General features: G+C 40.7%; 1 protein-coding gene across 4 annotated transcripts in view; it reads right to left on the bottom strand.

Moving 5' to 3' along the window:
* The window catches only part of FAM171A1 (family with sequence similarity 171 member A1), a 74,561-nt gene that overhangs the window by 32,225 nt on the left and 21,341 nt on the right, over positions 1-20,995 (bottom strand). For 2 of the 4 annotated variants that reach the window (XM_077304708.1, XM_077304707.1), the window contains exons 2-3: positions 8,327-8,554; positions 3,686-3,778 (exon numbers count right to left, since the gene is read on the bottom strand). In XM_077304708.1, coding sequence (XP_077160823.1) covers positions 3,686-3,778; positions 8,327-8,554 — 321 coding nt within the window. Of the gene's footprint in view, positions 1-3,685; positions 3,779-8,299; positions 8,555-20,995 lie in introns of those variants that run through there. The other 2 variants (XM_077304710.1, XM_077304709.1) reach the window with 2 other exon arrangements.

The raw sequence follows: 20,995 nt of genomic DNA, 5'->3' as shown, positions 1-20,995 counted from the left end.
TCTCAGTGCTTGTGGTCCACCTGGTTGAAAAAGGTTGTTCCAGTCCCAGAACCAGGCATGAAACTGGACTGAAATGGGCCTAAGCAGTACACTTCATTCAGGAATTCCTAACTTGACAAGCCACCATTCAATCATCTTGCTCAAGAGTGGTATATCTGAGACTGGGTGGTAGATATTCAGCTCTCCGTGATCCAAAGGAGGCTTCCTTAAGAGTGGATGCACCGCTGCCCACAAAAGCAGAGGTTAATACTCCCTTTTTCAAGGGGCCATTTACTGTTACCTGGACCTAGTCCATCACTAAGTTGCATTAGCAAAAGCATTTCAGCAAGACATGAAATGCAACCATGATATCATTTGCAAACTGGCCATGTTTACTCTGAACCTATTAAGTACAGTTTCGAAATCTGTTTTTTTTGTGATACCAGAAAACTGGAGAAAATTCATAACAACAAACCTTTGATTAAGAATTGAAGAGAAAAAAGGAAAGAAGTAGGCCATTTCATTTACAGAAAAGATCACCAACTAGCAACATTTACCTTCATGGAACAAAAATACTCCCAGAATGTTTATCACTAAGGGAAGGACCCTCCACCCAACCCCAACGGAATCAAGTAACAGTCATGCAGTTTTAGGGTGGATACACAAAACAATTCCTAGCTCTAGCCAGGAAGGGTTGCCAAAAAGAGTTGTGGAGTATTTGATGTTATGAGGAGATAGCTGAATCACAAGACTGGACTAAATGGGACTTGGGGACATTCAAGCTCATACTTGATTTCTAGGACCAATTTTGAACATTCTGCACAAATACAGGACAATGAGACTAGTAGGCGAAAAGGTTAATCCAGACTTTCTCAACTTTTTTATCATTGAGAAATCCCTGAAACATTCTTGAAGTTTCGAGAAACCCCAGAAGTGACACAATGGTGCAGAATATGGTTAGGAAGTATAGCTATGTACACACCGACCAGAGGCCCCTCCCCTTCCCATCCCCTCCAGGCCCATCATTGCCCATTTTGGGAGGGGGGGCAGGTTGACATGACAATATATGGATGTATCACCCAATAAATGTCCAACAAATTTTAAATATATATAAAATATTAACACTCCCACCCATTTGGGAAACCCTTCCGGGGCCATCAAGACACCCCAGGGTTCCATGAAACCCTGGCTGAGAAAGCTTGGGCTAGTCACAAATTTATTTTTCAGTGATTTCTGCTGCCAAGAGTTCTTACTTACTTCTTACTTCTTCTGAATGTTACAAAACTGAACCATATAGTGGGGACGTTAGTAGGATTGGTAGCTGTCCCGGTTTTCTGGGTTTTGTATGGATTTTGATCATGGCCACCTAGTACTAATACCATTTTTTCACAGACACTGAAAAATGATTGCCAATGCATTTAACTGTGTGAAATGGAAAAACCCATTTGCAAAAGACTGCTGACTTTTTCTTTAGCCTTTGTAGATTCACAGATGGAATGCAAACTGAGCCATATGGAAGGGCAGTATAGAAATCAATCAAATAAATAAATAAATAAAATAAACTGTACAGGCAAGTATTCTGCCTGGCCTAATAATTAAAATAGTTGTGGCTGCTTCCACTTTTGCATATTCTAGCTAATACAAGAAGTTGCCTCTTGGACCAAAAGGCTTGCTACAGCTTTCCCCAGTGAATGTTGCTATTATTTGAGAAGATAGCATAAGCAAATCCAAATATGAACCAGGTCAGGTAAAAAGAATCCTCCCATCCTTCTCCAGTGGGGGGAGGGGGGTCCTAACAGAATCCGAAATAAAGCAACTGTGCTTTATTTGCATAATTACCAAAGAATTGCATAATAGACAAGTTAGGCTATCTTCAATTTAGGACAATACTGGAATATACACACACAGTGTTCTCTCTCTCTGTATGTACGTGTGTGTGTGAGTGTGTTTGTGTGTAAATTCCATTCCTCCAACCTAAGTCACTGACAGCTGGAGGTAGAGATGAGGATAAGAGAATACTGAGTCCACTGTAGCTCAAGCAGGCCAGAGAATTAGGCAAATTAATTCCACCAGTGGTATAGCAGGCAAAGCCTTATTGACTTCACTGGACCTTAGTATTTAGCATAGGTCTGGAATATGAGTGGCATTACTTACTTTAAGGTTGCCACTTCTGAACAAGCCCCCTGTTTAGGAGGATGACTGGCTGAGATGGAAATAAACAGAGATATATGAACTATGTGTAAAAAGCACCAAGATTTTGAGGCAAGGTAACTCAGTGGCAAGAAAAGGAGAATTCTATGACACGTACTAGCAATGCATTTTAAATACATTATTTTGAAAAAAACCCTTCCTTTTGCACTCTCTAGAAATCCCTCTGAACCTAGAAATATGCCAAATATTTGCCATTTTCCATCTTAAAAGCCATAAACTCAAACTTTTTATTTTTAAATGCATGTTAACATTTTAAGAATGCTAGATTTTGACTCTTGCATCATTCGACAATTTCTTCCCCTCTGTATAAAGTAAAATGCAGGCCTGACATGGAAAAAAAACAGCCAAAAAACACCAAGATGTGTTTTGGATTGAACTGTAAACACCACAAGGACAATAGTAAATAACGGAAGTACGTCTATTACTGGATTTTACTGGATTAAAATCTGTAAAATAAAAGGGTTAATGACTCTGGAATAACAGGGAAGCTTTTATGACTGCTCCCTACAGAGCAATGTATAGTGTTTCTCAACAAGGTTTGTTTCTCATAGAAAACTAAAACAATAGTTTATATGTTTGCTTTAATTTACAGATTTCCTTAAATATTTATCTATCACCTTTCCATCTTGTTTTAAGGCAGCTCCTATGACATTAATTTCTTCATTTACTCCACATACCCCCAACCCTCTTAAGGAGCTTATTTAATTGGCTAATTGTCACAGATGCTTCATGTCAGCAAGACCAATTACGGAGAGCCAATACTCCTGAGATGTAAGAGTTGGACTTTAATTGTTTGCCTTCTCCCCTTCCCTCTCTCTTCTATACTGCGTATATCTATTTTAAAATCCTTATTTTAAATTGTAAAGCACCTTAATGCATTAGCAGATAGGTGACATATAAATAATGTAAAAAAAAAACAATTCACGAATGTCCCTTTAAACACTCCAAGTCATTTCTTGGAAAGTGAGGGAGATTCTCTAGCCCAGGGGTAGTCAACCTGTGGTCCTCCAGATGTCCATGGACTACAATTCCCATGAGCCCCTGCCAGCAAATATTGGCAGGGGTTCATGGGAATTGTAGTCCATGAACATCTAGAGGACCACAGGTTGACTACCCCTGTTCTAGCCCAAACCCCTGAAATTATATTGCAGCATTTTAAACAGCCTTCCCAATACTTTCCAACCATCCCAGATTATTATACACAAGGCATTGCTTGAGATGAATGGCAATATCTCATGAACTGAGTTTAGACCACTGTAGTTCACACCCCATTTTTTGTAGCCCAAGTAATTAGATCAAGTTCATTCCACCAGTGATAAAGGAGCAAGTGTTGAATTTACATGGGAGGAACTTTGAATAAACCAAGTTAATGGTGACTATGACATCTTCTGCAAATGTGTATTCCTTCATGTGGGTTTCTGAGTAATGCTGTGAAATGGGATAAACTACCATGGCAGTGTAATGAAAGTCCCTTTGCATCCAAGAATCCACATACCTTGAAATCCTGAGACTATCTGTACAACATCTTCATACACCATTAGAGTAGCTGAACGTTCAGGAAGAAGGCCAAGGCTCAGAGAAGAAAACACTGCGGAAGGAAAGTGGGTTAAGTGGCATATATGCTAATCCTGAAGCAAACTATTGTGTTAAAAAAGCAAGTCCTTCAAAGTTTGCTAACAAACGGACTGTTGATACAATGCATAAAATTGTTCCAAACAACTGCTATCTGTCAATTATATCAGAAGCATTTATTTGACCTGGGTCAGGGGGGCAGCCATGTTGGCCTGCTATTGAAGACCTAGATTCAGGGCCAGGAGCATCTTAAAGACCAATAATATTTTCAGGGCATAAGCTTTTGAGAGCCAAAATTCCATTCCTCTGACAAAGGGAGCTTTGCCTATCAAAACCCTGGAAATCTTGTTGGTCTCTAATGTGCTACTGGGCTCATTTATCTGAACTGTCTTTGCATAAGGGTGTTTGTGCTTGTGCACTCAAGAAGAACTATCTGGAGAAAGCATGAAAAGGCTGTCAGATATAGGCAAAGGAAGAGGACTGATGTTACTTAAAACAGGCTGTAACTGAGCAAAAGTAAAACTGCAATGGACCACCATTCTGAGCAGGGTCAAGATTTTCTTGCCAGAGAATACTGCAAAATTCTCAAAGAAAGTGGAACACCATTTTGTCCTGTGGACACAGCAGACAGAAAATGAAAACCAGCGTTTTCCATAAAGTATGCTGTTGTCCGAGTTTGGAAAATCAGCATCTGTCTTTCTGAACCACTCTAAAGGGCCTGGTTCAGCTCAGACCCTTCTATTCACAGTGCCTGCCCATGCTGTCCATTGGTCAAGTTTCCTACTGGATATCTCCAAAGTGTCATGTTTAAATATGCACACATCGCCCATCCAGGAATCAGAAATCTATGCTTATGCATTGTGGGTTTCATGCACATATACCCTATTGAAACATTATATCCATGCCTGGATGGCTGGTGACCTTATAAGTAGGAAAGCCATGCTATTACCCCACCCCTCGCCCCCAGTGTATAGGAGAAATTAACACTGACTGTAATACAAACCAGGCCATTGTAAAGAAGATATTGTTGTTGTTATGTACAACCACGTAACTAGGAGCAATACCATTCAAAAAGTGGAGAAATGGTTAACAGCTTTTCATCAACATCTGTACCAGAACACATCGGCAGGCACAAACCTAGGGACAAATTATTATTCCCTCCACCCAGTACAGGAGGATGCCCTCCTAACTGTAGGAAACCGTTGTCCAATGGATTTTTACCAAAATTTGGAAGATGTAACCTATACATTAATCCGCTTGATGATTTTATATTTTCCAAAATACAATGTTACTTCCCATCAATAATTTCAAACATTCTCTACGGTCAGGCAACACGACTCCTGGCGTTTAAACTAGTAGCAGATACACCATCAGCAGTCATTTAAACAATGTATATGTAATAGGGCATTTCCCTCCTTGTTCAGCTATAACGCACAAACTTCCAGAATGCTCTGCTGAGTATTAATGAATTCACACTGTAAATCAGAAGCTGCTCAAATTACAGAGGTCCCTTCATAACAATTTCTTTCTACACATTTAGTCCCAGGGTAAATGAGCATCCCAGCCATAACGCATCACAAGCAGAATAGCATTCAGAGATAGCATTGAAGAATACAATCCGAATGACGAATTCTCTTTTTTTGCACAAAATTTTATTTGTTAGAATGAAAAACAATGCACTAGCCTGAGATGAAAACTGTGTACCAGTGCCTCTTCCCATTACTCACTGGACCAAAAGAGAGCTGAGCGTCCCTCAGTTTTTCTGCATAGTAATTGGACTTTTTTTGTTAAGATTTAATTGTAAAAATTAACAGAGTCCCTAAAATGTAGCATTTTAGCAGGTTCTCTGGAGAGACCTCATAATTTTCAATTACAATAAATACTGTTCCTAAAATTTCATTACATAATTTTTGCATGATAATCTGAAGCTGTGAAAACTGTTGTTTTAAACTAATGACCATATCATGAAGACATATTGGAAGGTTCATCTGATCATAAATAGATTGACAAGCTTCATGCCTAGTATGTGAAGTGACATCTAACCAGAATCAGAATATATATATTTTGTTAAAGAAATTCAAAAGTACTGCAATTGGGACTTGCACAGGAATATGACTGGAATTAAATTTTGTCTCAGGATATAACAAGGTACCAAAAGAAATTGGAAACGAGAAAATTAAGAAGTCAATTAGACTGAAATTTAAAATATTTTGTCAAGGCATGCCATCTTGTAATTTCCTTCCAAAAAGAGACTTACAGGTTTCAAAGCACCAACTGGGGATTTGGCTTATTACACAATGAACTCCTCTAGCACCTATCTCTTCTACATCTGCACTACATAAGGTCAGGGCTGATTCTTTGTGCCAACCACTAGGGCTGTGCATGCAGTCAGGTTTAAACGAGGCACAAAAATATCATCACCACTTTTTGAACATACCTAGCTACATCCACTGTCCCCTGGCATGTGGAAAGGAATAGTATATGGAGTTCTGCTGGCTTTTACCCAGCAATCTCATAGGCCACCTGTAGGTTAACGTTAACATGAGCAATAGGTGCAGATCTACTCATATTTAAAACAAAAAAAAGGCTGGCACTGTGAAATGTGAGCTAATAGATGTCCTTTGACCTCTTCTTTTTCTACAGCTTGCTAGGAGTCTGTTTAAGTAATAAGGCTCTGGTAATTTCATTAGTTTATTTTTGAGCACTTTAAGATAACTAATTTATTACTTCACTGCAGCAATAATCCAGATAGGCCAAGTTCATCTGACTTCCTCCTTTGTGTCATCGGGGACCTTAGATTTTCTACTGAAACTCCTAATGCTTATTTGCCTTTTTATCAGTCCGTAAAACTTTAGGGCTCTAAATACATTAACTTTCATGATCATTCGTTTTTCCTTGAATAGATTATGGTTCTTCTTGGAGTTGGTCTTGTTTTATCTCAGTTTATTATAGCATACTCCCAGTTTACAGAACAAACAAACCCAGTTGAAAAACTAAAGTAAGCGCATTGCACATTGATAGAATTAAATATTTTACAATGTACTGCTCAGATGTACTGAATTAACTTATTATTAACTATTGTTCTTCTCTTCTTTTCTGTTGTCTCCGTTGGCCACTTAGCAGAGGATCCCAGCACAAATAAGGGGGCAAATAATGGCTCCTTCTCACGGAAAACTGTGGCAAACTGCCTAATGAACTCAATGGAGAACATTCAAACAAGCAAAGCTTTCAGAAACAAGCACTTAATTGAAGTGCCTTTGCCCTTGAAAACACTTGGATCTGAACAATCCCTGTTCAGATTTCAATGACCTGTTGAGACAACCACAAATTTGGTTCTCCTTATTTTAAAACAATCAATACTAAAAGCGAAACACGCCATGTAATGACAAGCTCAATTTAAAAGAGACTAGAACAAAAAATAATATGCTGTTTCCAAGCATTAAAGTCACCTTGACTTCCCCCTCTTTCCCTGCCATCAATGGAAAACTCCATATGATCTAGTTCAAGGTTTCAGAAATGCAGTCATACTGAGACTTCTGCAATGGCCACTAAAAAAAACAATTTGTATCATTGACCTTTATAGCACAAAACTATGCACCACACATTATCCATGGCTTTACCTGTGGGCCTGTTCTATCCACATGATAGTTTGCAGACTCCTAGTTTATAAAGCAGGATATTACGGTCTTTTTATTTTTCAATCCTCCCTGTCCTTCTTAGTTTTTATTCTTCTAGTTTCTAAATTTTCATACATGATTTTAAACTTGATCTCGTAGCTGCCTGTATGCGGACGGAGGCATAATACCCATGGGGGACTGAAATTCAGGCTACCTTTCTCCTTAAGGAGCAGGTGGCAGAAACAAGTACATCTCAGCTGTTAGAAAAACTGGGAATGAAGGAAAATACTATCAGGAGAGAGGGGACCAAAACATCACAGACCAAGCAATAAACACAGGTGCAGCTTCTTCTCTCTGGTAACACTCATGGGGCTCACAAAACATCACAAACCAAGGTAGCATTCATTTCTAAAATGAGAGCTTGCCCCACCCTGAAAGGCTTTCCTTTGGAGGGGTTTCATTTATAGCTAGTCACTGAGGAGAAGGATCCTTTACATGGTGAGAAGCACTCCCCTTTATTACTGTTTCACATCTTCTAAGACATAATGTTCTGGTGCACACAGGCTCAAATTACCCTATTTACCTGAAAGGAAGATTAGTTCCCCCAACCCGAGTGGTACCAAGAAAATGGGGGTGTCATTTTTACATAAAAGTTCCAATTAGGTACAGTAACTATAAAACCCTTTGCGTATAACTTTTTGTCAGGGGGATCACCTGACATTGAGGGTCACCCTCCTGTCAGGTAAATAAGTTCAGTAAACAAGTCCTCACTTACAGAATATTGGAGGAAGAAGTTAGTGCACATCCGCATTCTATTGAGGCTAAAATTGTTATGTTACAACCGCAAGCATCAATTAAAAAAAAAAAGAAACCATAGTTTTGTACCCTCCCTCTCCCATCCTTTAGAAGTAAAATCTTACCTCAGAACAAAAATAAAGATCTCTTACCAGGCAATCTTATAGGTTTCCATGGTGCAGAGTTTGGCACGTAAGCATGTTTAGTCGCAGTAACTATAAGCTGACTGCCCAGCTTATACTGAAACTTGATGAAGGCAGTGCCGTCTGCTCCTGAGGTTCCAGAGGCAATGGGAATCTGGTTGGTAAAAATCTCAATAAAGGCTTCGGTGACTGGCTGATGTGTGCTGGCATCGCTTACGTGGACCTTCAGAGTCACTTCTGCAATGAAAACACCACCGCACGTTAGTTTCGGGTAATCTTTGTCACTTCTCGTTTACAATGTAACAAGTGGTGCTTACACACCTGTAATGTTCATACAGGAAGAGGTGGAGCAGCAAGTCACTCAAGGAGGGGAAAGGTTCCCAAGGAACTGCCACAGAGAACCTGCTTCATTTTAGCAGTCTACTCCACTGCAGATGGCAGAGCATCACATATTAGGATCTCCAACAATGACCTCAGCGAACAGCTAAGTTCACCTAGTGGAAGGTTGACCTTGTGATGGCCTCAACCCAATGTCCACTGCCTGAGCTGCATGGGAAGAAACCAAAGTGGCTAGGTAATAAAAGAACTGCCTTAGAGTATAGTGGATGCGGGAGTTGCATGGACAGCAAAAGTCACAAACAAGGAAATACTACAGTGCATAAAGTAGGCAACATCACGAAACTCCGGCTCACTTACTTTGGCCATATCATGCGATTCAACTCAATGGAGAAAACAATTATGCTAGGATTGGTCAGTGGAAAAAGGAAACTAGGCCAACAAAAAGCACAGTGGTTGGATGCAGTCAGAATGGACACTGGGCAGAATATTGCACAGCTGAGGGAGCTGATATAGGATCGGGGGTCATGGTGACAGCTGTGCCATGGGATTGGCAAGAGTCAGACAGGACTGAATGGCTGACAACAACAAAGATGTGGGAGAGAAGGAGTGATAACATTTGTCATGTGGCTACTCCCTAGCCATCTTCTTCCCTCTCGAGTTGTTTGCATTGTTAGAATCATAGAGTTAATGAGGATCTCCAGGGTCATCTTCAGAAAGGGGTAGAAATAAGACTATGAAATTGCCACCCTACCAAACAGACTACTTTCCTTCAGTTGTATGCTAAAGCTCAAACTTTGGCAACCCATTCCATAAGTCCCAAACAGAGGTACACACATGCTTGAGGATGAGGGCCCAGGAGTGATCAAGATGATGAATTAATCTGTAACCAGTTATCTGGGCAAGTAGCAATGAGCAGGACAGAAACAAGATTAGAAAAGGCAAGAAAAATTCAAAAGGCAACAACATGGCATGCCACGAGAAGCAGTGAAAGGAAGGATCTTGTGGCCACCCAGACCAGGTAACTGACCACGACCCATGGAATTTCAGAGCATCATGTGTCTGCACCGAGACTCATTTTACTTACTACAGAGAAAGTAAAGCATTCTGCTTTCTGGAGAAGGAAAGTGTGAACTCTGCCTGTATCAAAAATCTAGGTCTACATATATATGAATCATCTTCTCTTCCCCACCTAGTTTCCAAACTGCTTTTTAAATCTTTCTCCATTCCTATTTTAAAAAGGTTTTGAAAGCACACTGGAACTCCAAAAGAAGAAACTGTTTGCCATGTGTACACAGTATAGTAGTTATTGCACTCATCCAAACGTGGTCCTACTTTATAAACATGGGGGTGGGAAGAAGTTTAAAAAGCAGCTGGCTAAAAACATTGCCCAGAATCCAAGAAAACCCACAGTATGCATATCAATATTGTGCCTACACACTTCTAAATTGCAACCACAAAACCCCATCATTTCAAATGAGTTATTTATACATATCTTCTGTGTGCTCAGTATGCATTCCGATTTGATTCCCGCTTGATTCCTGTAACTTGATTCCTGCTAAAATGTTAATGTTGTATTGCCACCATCAGCCATGATCCAACATCCAAAGAATAAGTACTCACTGTCCTGATCTTTCAGCCTCCTACACAAGCAGCATTTTCCAATAATGCCACCATAGCAACAGCATACGATTAACCATCTACATCCTTGCACTCTGACAGAAACATTTTCACCGCTTCATGAAGCCAAAACAATTTGCCATGCGCCTTACCCATGCTCAACCCAAGAATCAAACTAATCTACTTGTTACCCCGTCTTTCTCAAAGATGTCTGAGATATCTGTTGGTTCTGGAAATAAAGAAAAGCCAAATATCATACACACCAGGAAACAGGGACCTTTCACAGACTGTCTTCTAAATCTGCCAAGATATTCAACCTATTGTACTACTAATAAGTAGCATATTTAGCAATAAGAAAATACCAAAGTTTCTTCTAGAGAGATTGGTCAATGCCAATAATTAAGTCTAAATTTCAACCTGTATAAAATCGTAGACTATCAATTCTGCTTTTAAAGGGACTGCCTTCCTGCTGCCTGAAGGGCTTAATGGGAAATGGCACCAAGGAAATTCATCTTCTGAGTCCAAGGTAGGCCAGTCAAGCACCAGACTCCAGGAAGGCCTCAGAGACCCGTGGGGCAGGTTTACTGAGGGTATACTTAGGTGCAGAGGGCTACTTTCAGTCCTGTTTCAGAGGGTGGCTGTGTTGGTCCATAGTAGAACAGCTAAACTTGTGTTCAAAGCTCCATAATATGAAGCGGGAAATAGGGGATGGATCCCCTGACTAACACATAAGGGGACAGGTCAGCTCAAAGAAAGAGCCTGGCTTCCTTTCTTTTATCACTACCAGGTGGGCAGTAACAGGGGTGGATTCGGCACAGGAAGGGGTAGGTTCAAGAAGGGGAAGTTCAACCCAGTCTAGGGAGGAAGGAAGGACTGTGAATGTGAATATTAGGGTGAACCAATTCTAAGAAGGATGAGGAACCAAGTACTAGAATGTATCTCTCCTTCCCATTCTGATGCCTGTAGTGGAGCTTACTGAACCCTAACCAGGACAGAAGAGGCCAGTTGGACCAGCCAAGGGCACAAGGAGTCCCACAGTGTAATTTAAGAATCTGTTCTTCAGAACATTTTTCTTTTAAAAAACTATAATGTTCAACCTCCTTTCCTTATTGCCTCACTCTCCTCCTTCTGCATGCCTCATTATTCTTTGCTATGCTGGTTCTCTCAAACTGATAGGCAAGTCAAAGGAAAATAAATGCCATAAACTTCCAAAGTAGCTGTCTTGTTCTCAGATCTAAGAGCTTGTGTCTCGTGCAGTTTTTAGAAATGAAAGCTCGTTTTGCCACTTGCTTGTAAAATACAAACCACACAGCATGTCCTCTTTGATTTAGCATGTTCCCTTTCCCATATATGCAGCCTTTCAATTTGACAGGAACTTCTGAGGCACCTGAGTGCATCAACTAAAGAATTCAATGCACGGGAACTGTATATACATCTCTCAAGCTGTGACTGTGGGAGCAAGTGATGCCCTGAGGGATGCAAACACGTATTATCTGTAATAGCTAGAGCTCTTGCATGAACCAAAACACAAAACTACGTAGCCAAAGTAGTGCTACTAATTTATTTATTTTATACATAACTAGGGGCCAAGCCCATTGCATTAAAAAATACAATGGGTGCTAGATTAGGGAGGTGGAGGGGAAGAACTCTGCAGACGGCTTCCCCTTCCCTCCAGGACCTAGAAAGGCTGCTGGCAGCTGTTAAGAAACTCACCGGTAGGGGCAGCTGTCACGAAGCAGGGATCTGCAGCCTCCAAGCCTCAAAGGGAAGTGGAAGGAGGAGGGGATGGTCAGGGGTGGGGGGTGGAAGTTGACTGGCTGGCCACTGGACAGCCTCCCTGAGTGGGCATTAAGTGCTGTGGCACTTAAGCCATGAGACATGCTTCCCCTCCAAGCGCTTACCAGAAATATATTATGTGGAACAGATGAGTACTATACAGTATGTGACTTCTACGGCCTGAAGGGCCATTTTGTTTTTCAGTAACTTTTAAAGTATACTGTATTATTAAAGATATATTTCGCTTAATTTTTCATGTATGCTTGTAACCTCAAGCTTTTAGGGATCCCATTCCATTTTGGGGTTGGGGTTTTGCCACTTTTCTAGCACTACTTCTGCCTTGATACCAGCCTCAGCATCTTCATGGCCTTAATCTGACTAGTCTAGGAAGGAAATGATGCTAGCCAAGAGCAGGATCAACAACAACTGTCCGATAAAGATATTAATTTTCTTTAAGTATAGTTGTGAAAACTGGACAATGAAGAAAGCAGACCAAAAGAATGTGATTCACTTGAATGGATGCTGTAGAACAGGGGTAGTCAACCTGTGGTCCTCCAGATGTCCATGGACTACAATTCCCATGAGCCCCTGCCAGGGTTTGTTGGAAGGTGCTCATGGGAATTGTAGTCCATGGACATCTGGAGGACCACAGGTTGACTACCCCTGCTGTAGAAGATTCTTTACAGATAATCTGGACTGCCAAAAAGACAAATAAGTGGGTTCTAGACCAGATTAAGCACGAACTCTCCGTAGGAGCTACAATGACTAAAACGAGGCTATCGTGCTTTGGTCACATTATGAGAAGATAAGAGTCACCGGAAACGACAATAATGCTAGGAAAAGCTGAAAGCAGCAAAAAGAGAGGAAGACCAAACATGAGATGGGTTGATGCAATCAAGGAAGCCATGGACTTCAGTTTGCAAGACTTGAGCAAGTCTGTTAACAACAAGGCATTTTGGCGAATGTTAATTCATAGGCCTGCTGTAAGTCGGAAGCAACTTGGCGGCACTCAACACACCCGCAACCACAAAGAATTAGGTAATGATGGAGTGTGGAAGCCCCTCAAATGAAGCGTAACGCTGCATTCTGGGGTTCTGGGAACTGAGACCTGTACCAGACCTCTAGCTCTAATGCCCTATAACAAGCAAAGAGTAGGCAAGTAACTTGACTGCCGCAGGAATGCCAGTGGAAATGATGCACTTGCAAAATGTCTCAAGTCCAAGAGTTCTTTAAAAACACACCACACCACATGGAACCACAAGAAGCTGGAAATGCTGTAAATCTATAATAGAGCAAAGAGCCACAAAATCATCTTGTATTTAGTGGTCCCGCAAACTACACACATTTTCCACGCTGACATTCCTTCTCCTTGAATTATACCTTGCCTGTTTTTACAACTTTGAGGGCAAACCAAAATTCTAAGCTTGGGTGAACTGTAGACACGCAAGTATAAGTCTCCTTTTCTACTGCTAAATTTGTTCTGCGTTACATAAAGAAAACCTATTTGGGAAAAACCATATCCAAAAGCTGTTGAAATCCAAAACCTACAATCCTTTCTGCAGTCTTAATCTGATTTTTAAGAGTTCGGCAAAGCCTCCATTTGATTAAAGGAATCCTCTCTGCTCCATCTGTTTGGCAAACTCAGATTTTTCCCTATTAAAAACATGTTTCCCTAAAAACTGAGGCTCATCAATGAAAGGTCCCAGAGTAGCAACTTGAAACAGCCACTTGGCAAGCAGTTTGGATTTCCTGGCTGCCATACAAGTGCTGATGTATGAAGGAATGAGACATGAGGTCTCCATATCGGTCCAAAATGTGTTTGGATAACAAATGCTCAATGTGATGTTTGCTTTAAGACTTTCCAGGTGGGACTGTCTAATTTCCAGAAATCCTTCTATACAATATAGAGGAACAATAGCTTAACTGTGGATGGGACGTTGGTGCTGACTGCATCTTTGGGTCCAAAAGTCCTGCCCTACTCAAAGACAGGGTTGTTTGCTGCCTGGAGAAAAATGTCCTGCCCCTTAGAGACAGGATGTTATTTATCTGGTGATATTATTTGCCTCCATATCATGCTATTAAGACCAACTGAAATAACACAACGCAGTATGCAAGTTCTGGTGAAGGCAATAGCTTGCACACTGTGTTGTGTTATTCTGTTTATATATATTCTTAAGACATGACATGGCTTTTGATTCCAAAAGAAGAGGCTGCTAACAGTGTCCTTCTAAGCAGAGTTGCATCCTTCTAAGTCCAACAAAGTCAACGGACGCCTGCAGAGTATAGAGAGTCTAGCGCTCCGCAGTGTTATACACAGAGCACCGTTACTACACTCTCCACGCTTCCGTTGCTCTTTTGCAACTAAATTTTGGCTGTGTTAAATAGCAAAACTTGCAAATAATAGCTGAAATGGATTGTAACTGGATTACGCAATATGTGTGACGGGACCCTGTAACGTAGCAAACTTCTACATTACTTCCAATAGCAACCAGTGTTCCCCATTTTGCAGCTAAAGTATAAAATATTGAAATCAAAGCATTTGCCACTCAATGGCCTCTATGTAAAGAGGGGGAATTCCAGTTTCCTTAACTAACATAGCTTAATGAAACAGTAAATAAAACTAATTTGCCGCAGACCCAGCAGGATTCTATGTTGCTGTGTAGAAGCAGAGGTTGTATGTGTACACACACACACACACGTATTTGTAGCAGTCTTCCAATGCCTCCCTTTTAAATGATTAAGGCCATATTTATAATTAACCAGAAAGTCATGAATAGCAATAGCTACACTCATGGCTCTGGCCTTGATCTTTCTAGGTACCACCCACAGTACACTATAATTTCATTTTTAAGTGTTTTGCTTTACACCTCTTATGGTGATATTAGTACCACAAGAAACTACTTGGTTGAAATTCAACTGTTTGAACCTGCCGTGTCATTTTATTTTTCTATATACAACAGGGCAAAAAGAAATCCCAGGTTTTTAAATATAAAAAACAGCCAATTTCACAAGTGTCTCTTGAAAATGGTTAGGGGACAGTATAAAGAAAGCTATTGCAACCTTCTCAGTAGAAGGTTCAGTGTACGCAAAAGACAGTTCAAGTTATACAAATGGTAATGCAGAGGAGACATTATCACATTCTAAGTTTTAAATGTTAAGAATCTTTTATTTTATTTTCTTTATAGAGAATGCTTGCATTTTCTGTTGTATATGTCAATCAACTTGTCTGGTGAAGTGCTGTATTGACTGAATAGGATTAAAGTAGACATTAAAAGCCCAGTTCACATACATACCCAGTTGGACCCAGCCAGCTTTTTCACTCGTTCAATTCTCTTCTTTATTCTAGCCTCAGTCAAAACTGGCTTTTATGGTTGCAGGTCTTATATTCCCCAGGATACCCTTTTTGGTGGTTAAGGGAGTCAAGAGGGACTCCCTCTTCTCATTGGCAGAAAAATCAGCAGAATTCAGTGGCTTGGAACCTACGTCTTGTTTCAACACCACAAGCATGAAGTCCAACTTGAGTGAGATTTCTGCCCAATCCCACTACTCAAGCAGTGGATCCCCCCACAATCTTCCAGATGGTCCACAAAGTAAGAAATTGGGGGTCATAGCATGCTGCAGTAGAAAGCAGGAGGTAAGAATGTTATGATACGTGAAAGTCACTTGTGATGTGGTGTTCCAGATCCATCTCATTCATTCTAACTTGTAACACTGAAAATTCCAAAGTTAAAAAATCTGTTCGACCAGTCCAGCTTATAGTTTATCTTCACTGAACATTCTTTGAACAAGCCTTTCCCTTTGCTGAACAATTATTTAATAATTAATCTGCACATGACTTTCAGCATGAGTTAAGTCATGCGTGTGTTGATTACTTAATATAATAAGCAAAGCTGGGTCACAAGCTACAGAGGGGAGAAGCTGGCCACATAGGACCTCTTTTCATAATATTGAAAAGGTTACTGGATTTGGTGAAGAATAGAAAGGTGGCTTTTCTTGAGTATATACTTGTTTATAATTAAGCATCAGCAGATCTACTGAAGTCCTGCAATTCCTAAGGAGTAAGAACTTCTAGCTATCATGTTTATGAACACTAAGATAAATCATGTACCTCAATGAAGCTGAGAAAGAGAATCCTAATAGCTATACAGTCTAGGAAATAGCTCACAAAATTAACACATCTTTCCCCCAACAATTTAACTATAACACCCCCAAGATCACAGTTATATCTAATCTGGGGTGATGCATCAGTTATAGGACCTCTCCCATTTTGGCTGAGATGAAGGTATACAAAAACCACAAAGGCAAGGCATATTTTACCGGTACAAATGATGCAAACAGTAACAAAATACTACAGATGTATTTACACACAAGAGATGGATTCTTTTTTTTTTTAAGTACAATAATCTCTCTTAATATTGCAAATGTATTTATATTAATAGTCACCTTTTTCTGAACCTTTCTAGACATTTATGCTGCTTCTGCTTCCAGTAATGTTTAAGTCTCCTTATTCAACATGATTTGCAAAATTTTAATTAAACTGCTACACGGCCCTTTTCTGGATAATTAATAGAGACATTAAATTATGGGACTAGTACAGAAAACCGCTTCAGCCGTTACACTAATAAAATCCCCCTAGCATAACCCGGAGTTGTTTATAACAGCCATCTTTCAACGTTCCACAGGGCCTGCAAAACGGAGCTCTTCCGCCAGGTTTATGATTGAGGCCAGGGCTGATAACATAGATCTACGCCCCCCCACCCGGGATTTGGGATTGGGACCTGAAGTAAACATCATCAGGACCTCCTCTCCACCCGCCAGTAGTGGGAGGGGGGGGAGTTGAGTTGCTGATCTTCGCCATGCGAGTAATTTTGGGAATGTTATTATTGTCTTTAATGGGGATTTTAGGATGTTGTAACCCGCCACGAGCCGCAAGGGAGTGGTGGGAAATAAATCTAACAACAACAACAACAATAAAATATTGCTCTATAGTTTGAGCTTTATTTATTGTTGAATCAGAAAGCATCCCAACAGTGCCAAAAAAACAAAACAAAACAAACATTCATTTTACACATGCAACCAATGGCAGGTCTGCAAATTTTGGCTTGGCATTCTAGCTAGCTGCAATCTGTAGTTGCTAACGACCCTCTCCCCAAGTCTTGGGCATATGCCAAAGGGTTCAGAGGAAGGGGGGTGTTATATCACAGTGGAGTAAGGACGAGCACTCGGACCTCACACTGAGCTGTGAAGTGGTAAAAGAGACGTTCCCCTCCCACTTGGAGAAGGTAGGAATGCTCCTCTAAGATACGGGAGGGAAGATTCTCATGTTTCACTGAGCTCTGGAGCCACCAATGACCTTTGCCATCTCCAAAGCTTAGGGCACTTGAAGAGATGCCTCCTCTCCATCTGGAAGTCAAAGGAGCTTTGCCCACTGCAAGCAGGTTTGCGGAAGCTTGCCCACTACACCTCATGGTTATTATGATACGAGACAGTAATAATGGTTTTCGAAAAAAGGCTTCTTTCTTGTGCTGCTAGCAAAGCAACTGCACCAAACACAGTTGACAACAGACTGCCTTTCCAGCTATAATACATTTCTAAAACTTGATTTGAGGGGGAGAGGGAAAGCAAATAAAAGAGTCATGTAACACATTTTTATTAACATCAACTAAAATACCTCAAAACGCTGATTTGAAAATCACTTTGCCTCTCTACATGTTAAGCGGGCGGGGGGAGGGGGGATGACAGAAAAAAGGTGTTTCACAGTCTGGAGTTTGTAACTTTCTTAAAACAAAGACCAGGTTACATTCTCTAACACGAGATAAATTTTAACATGTACCAGAGGCTCCCAGCTGAAGAAGCAGACAATGGAGTCTCTCCCTTTGCAAACATAAACATGGAAACCCACTTCATTTAAAATAAGCAATGATCCAATTATTATTTATAGACTGCTTTTTTAATTGCATGTAGAGCTGCTCGCATTTAAAATACACACCAGCCATTTATTTAGCCATTTCCTATAACCACTTTCAAATAATCCAGTGACCCAATGGTCTTGGACAACATAAACCACACTGAGGTTGCCCTCACAATGAAGCCCCTGCAGTCAAAAATTTTGCCATTGCCAGAATTTTACCAAATCCAGTTATCACCTAGAAAACAACAGCAGCAGCAAGAAACTGGGGGAGAGGAAGATACACCAAAGCAGTCGTTGGCTGAATCCGGGAATCTCTCAGATGGGCCATCAACAAGCAATCAAAGAAGGTATTAGCCAACATTTCGGTTGTATCAGATCCATAAGGACACATCTGAATAAGCTACTCCTTGAATAAGGTACTCCAGGGAGCTCTAGGGTATGTAGGGATGGTCAACAGATAAAAATAAGATGAAAATGTTGAAGAAGGCACAATACCAAAAATAATGTAGAGGAAGACACTATGAGCCATAGCAAAGGGAGACTGATGGTCTAAGGCCTCTCATGGTCTACCAAGAGATATCTATTGACATCATCATAGTCTTTATTACGGTGCTAGACCAGTAATCAAATTACAATGTACATAAAGTATTCATTGGTAATTAAAATAGTATAAAATTTAAAACATTCCAGCTAAAAGAATCAACAAAATTACATTTTAAAATTTGCAAACATTATCTCAAGCAATTGAAACTATCTCTATCTCTATCTAAGTTGCTCCAAATTCACCCAGTTCTTCCTTGTTTTGATTGCCCTCCATGCAAATTTGTCAACAACAGAAGTTTTTTTCAGATATCTATTGACAGAAGGCAAGGCTAAATAAAATAAAGCCCTAAAATACGGAGTTTAGATTCAAGATTGAGTCTCCATTGTGAAATACAGCCATCAGAATGTAAAAAGGAAACAAAACCAGAAACTTCAGCTATTGCCGGAATCCCAACTTTCATAACCTTTTCATATTACCCAAAAAGCCCATTTTGAAATAATGGCTATAAAACCACAAATCCATTATAGTTGCAACTCAGAAATAGTTAAAAGCTCTTTTGCTCTGACTGGCTTTCTAAAATCCAAAAATGTTAGGCAGTAAGGGAATCCCTTGAGAAGGAACTCCATAAAATTGTGTCTCTAAAGAGAAAGCCCAAGATTTCCTAGCCTAGGATATTAGACTTTTGCATACTTTTTGTTATTATATGCAATAATTATAAAAATTGGGTGTTTCATAAATACTGTAATATGAAAACAAAGTGAACTCCCCATCCAACAGTCCACTGTGGGGGTGGGGGGGCAGCCATGATTTTCTTCTGTTTGTTCTTGTTTCTTTGGTTAGAGCAAAATTTGAGTCCAAGGGCATCTTTAAGACCAACAAAGTTTTATTCAAGGCACAAGCTTTTGTGTGCATGCACACTACTTCAGATACAATAACACAGGTAGGTGATGATCAATGAATTAGCATACGGCATAATGAAGGTGTTAAATAGATTCAAGGACCAAACAGGATTACCAAGCTTAATTTATATTGTTACTATTTGTTTGGGCTTAATTCTAGTAGAAAACATAGTGAAGGAAATCTGTCTGGTGGGCACATGTATCCTTAATTGTGGAATGCTGAGACTAATTAACTAAGACTCTGCCGTTACGCTCCATCTGCCTCCTCTCAAGCATGGAGGCAACCTTACAGCAGCAGCATCTTTGAAGTGGAGTGACTGACTGTGCAAAGTTATCTCCCCTCTCCATAGACCCAAGAAATACATTACAATGTTACATTCTAAATTACAATGCATTCTACTTTTTGTTACATTACAATCTATTATTCTAATCTCTCTTTCTATTATTCCAAATCCTCCAAATAAGAAATTAAATAAAGAGGACATATGGCCATTTTGGGGAATTGGTGGGAATACAGATGTAAGGAATGAAAGTGATTAACATATGCAGTAAGATAAGAAACCAATATCTCTGTTAAGTCCTGGGGATTCCATTGTTTTGAGTGTTGTCATAACATGCAACACAACAATTTCCTTTTCTAGTCTGTTTCTGAAGTTCTTTTGCAATAAAACAGCTACTCTGAAGTCACCCATTGAATATACTAGAAGGTTGAAGTGTTCTACAGTGGGGGTCGTCAACCCCCGGTTTGCGGCCGCATACCGGGGCGCAAAGGCCTCGGTAGCAGGCCGCTACCGGCTACACCTGCCTCTCCCCCCCCACAGCGAGAAACTCACCAGGCTGTGCCCCGGCTAGCTTCTTGCTGTTAGGTGGGGGAAGAGGCAGGTGCGACCGCCAGCATGCTGGCGGACACAAACGCGCATGCGCGGAGCTGCCGTGCATGCGCGTCAGCACCCCCTGGTGGTGAAAACGTTCATGCATGGTTCCCGGGCCGCCGGCTCTTCCTCACCCCAGAGGCGGTCCTCAGCCTTCAAAAGGAGGTTGGGGACCGCTGTTCTACAGGTTTCACATTCTTGTGATTCTTGATGTCAGATTTGTTTCCATTTTGGCATAGGGTTTGGCCTGTTTGCACTAAGTAGAGAACCGAAGGGCAGCAGTGTGCATAAATAAGATTTTGGGGTACTTGTGGACTGTAAGCTAAATAGTGTGATGCGGTGGTAAGGAAGGCTAACGCAGTCTTGAGCTGTTATCAAAAGAGGCATCACATAGAAATCACATAGAAATCACAAGATATCATAGTCCTGGTCAGACCATGGCTGGAGTACTGTCTAGTTGTGGAAGCTTCACTTCAAAAAGGATGCAGACAAAACTGAGAGGATGCAAAGGAGAGCAATGAGGATGATCTGGGGACCAAGCCCTATGAGGAAAGGCTGAGGGACTTGGGAATGCTCAGCCTGGAGAAGAGGAGGTTGAGAGGAGACAAGATTGCTCTCTTTAAGTATTTGGAAGGTTGTCACTTGAAGGAGGACAGGGAGTAGTTCCTGTTGGCAGCAGAGGATGGGACCTGCAGTAATGGGTACCAGCTAGATATCAGG

Source organism: Paroedura picta, chromosome 11, assembly GCF_049243985.1.
Source record: "Paroedura picta isolate Pp20150507F chromosome 11, Ppicta_v3.0, whole genome shotgun sequence".
In the NCBI taxonomy this organism is placed as follows: Eukaryota; Metazoa; Chordata; class Lepidosauria; order Squamata; family Gekkonidae; genus Paroedura; species Paroedura picta.
The sequence above is the reverse complement of the archived record's forward strand: the minus strand, read 5'-3'. Positions and strand labels throughout refer to the sequence as shown.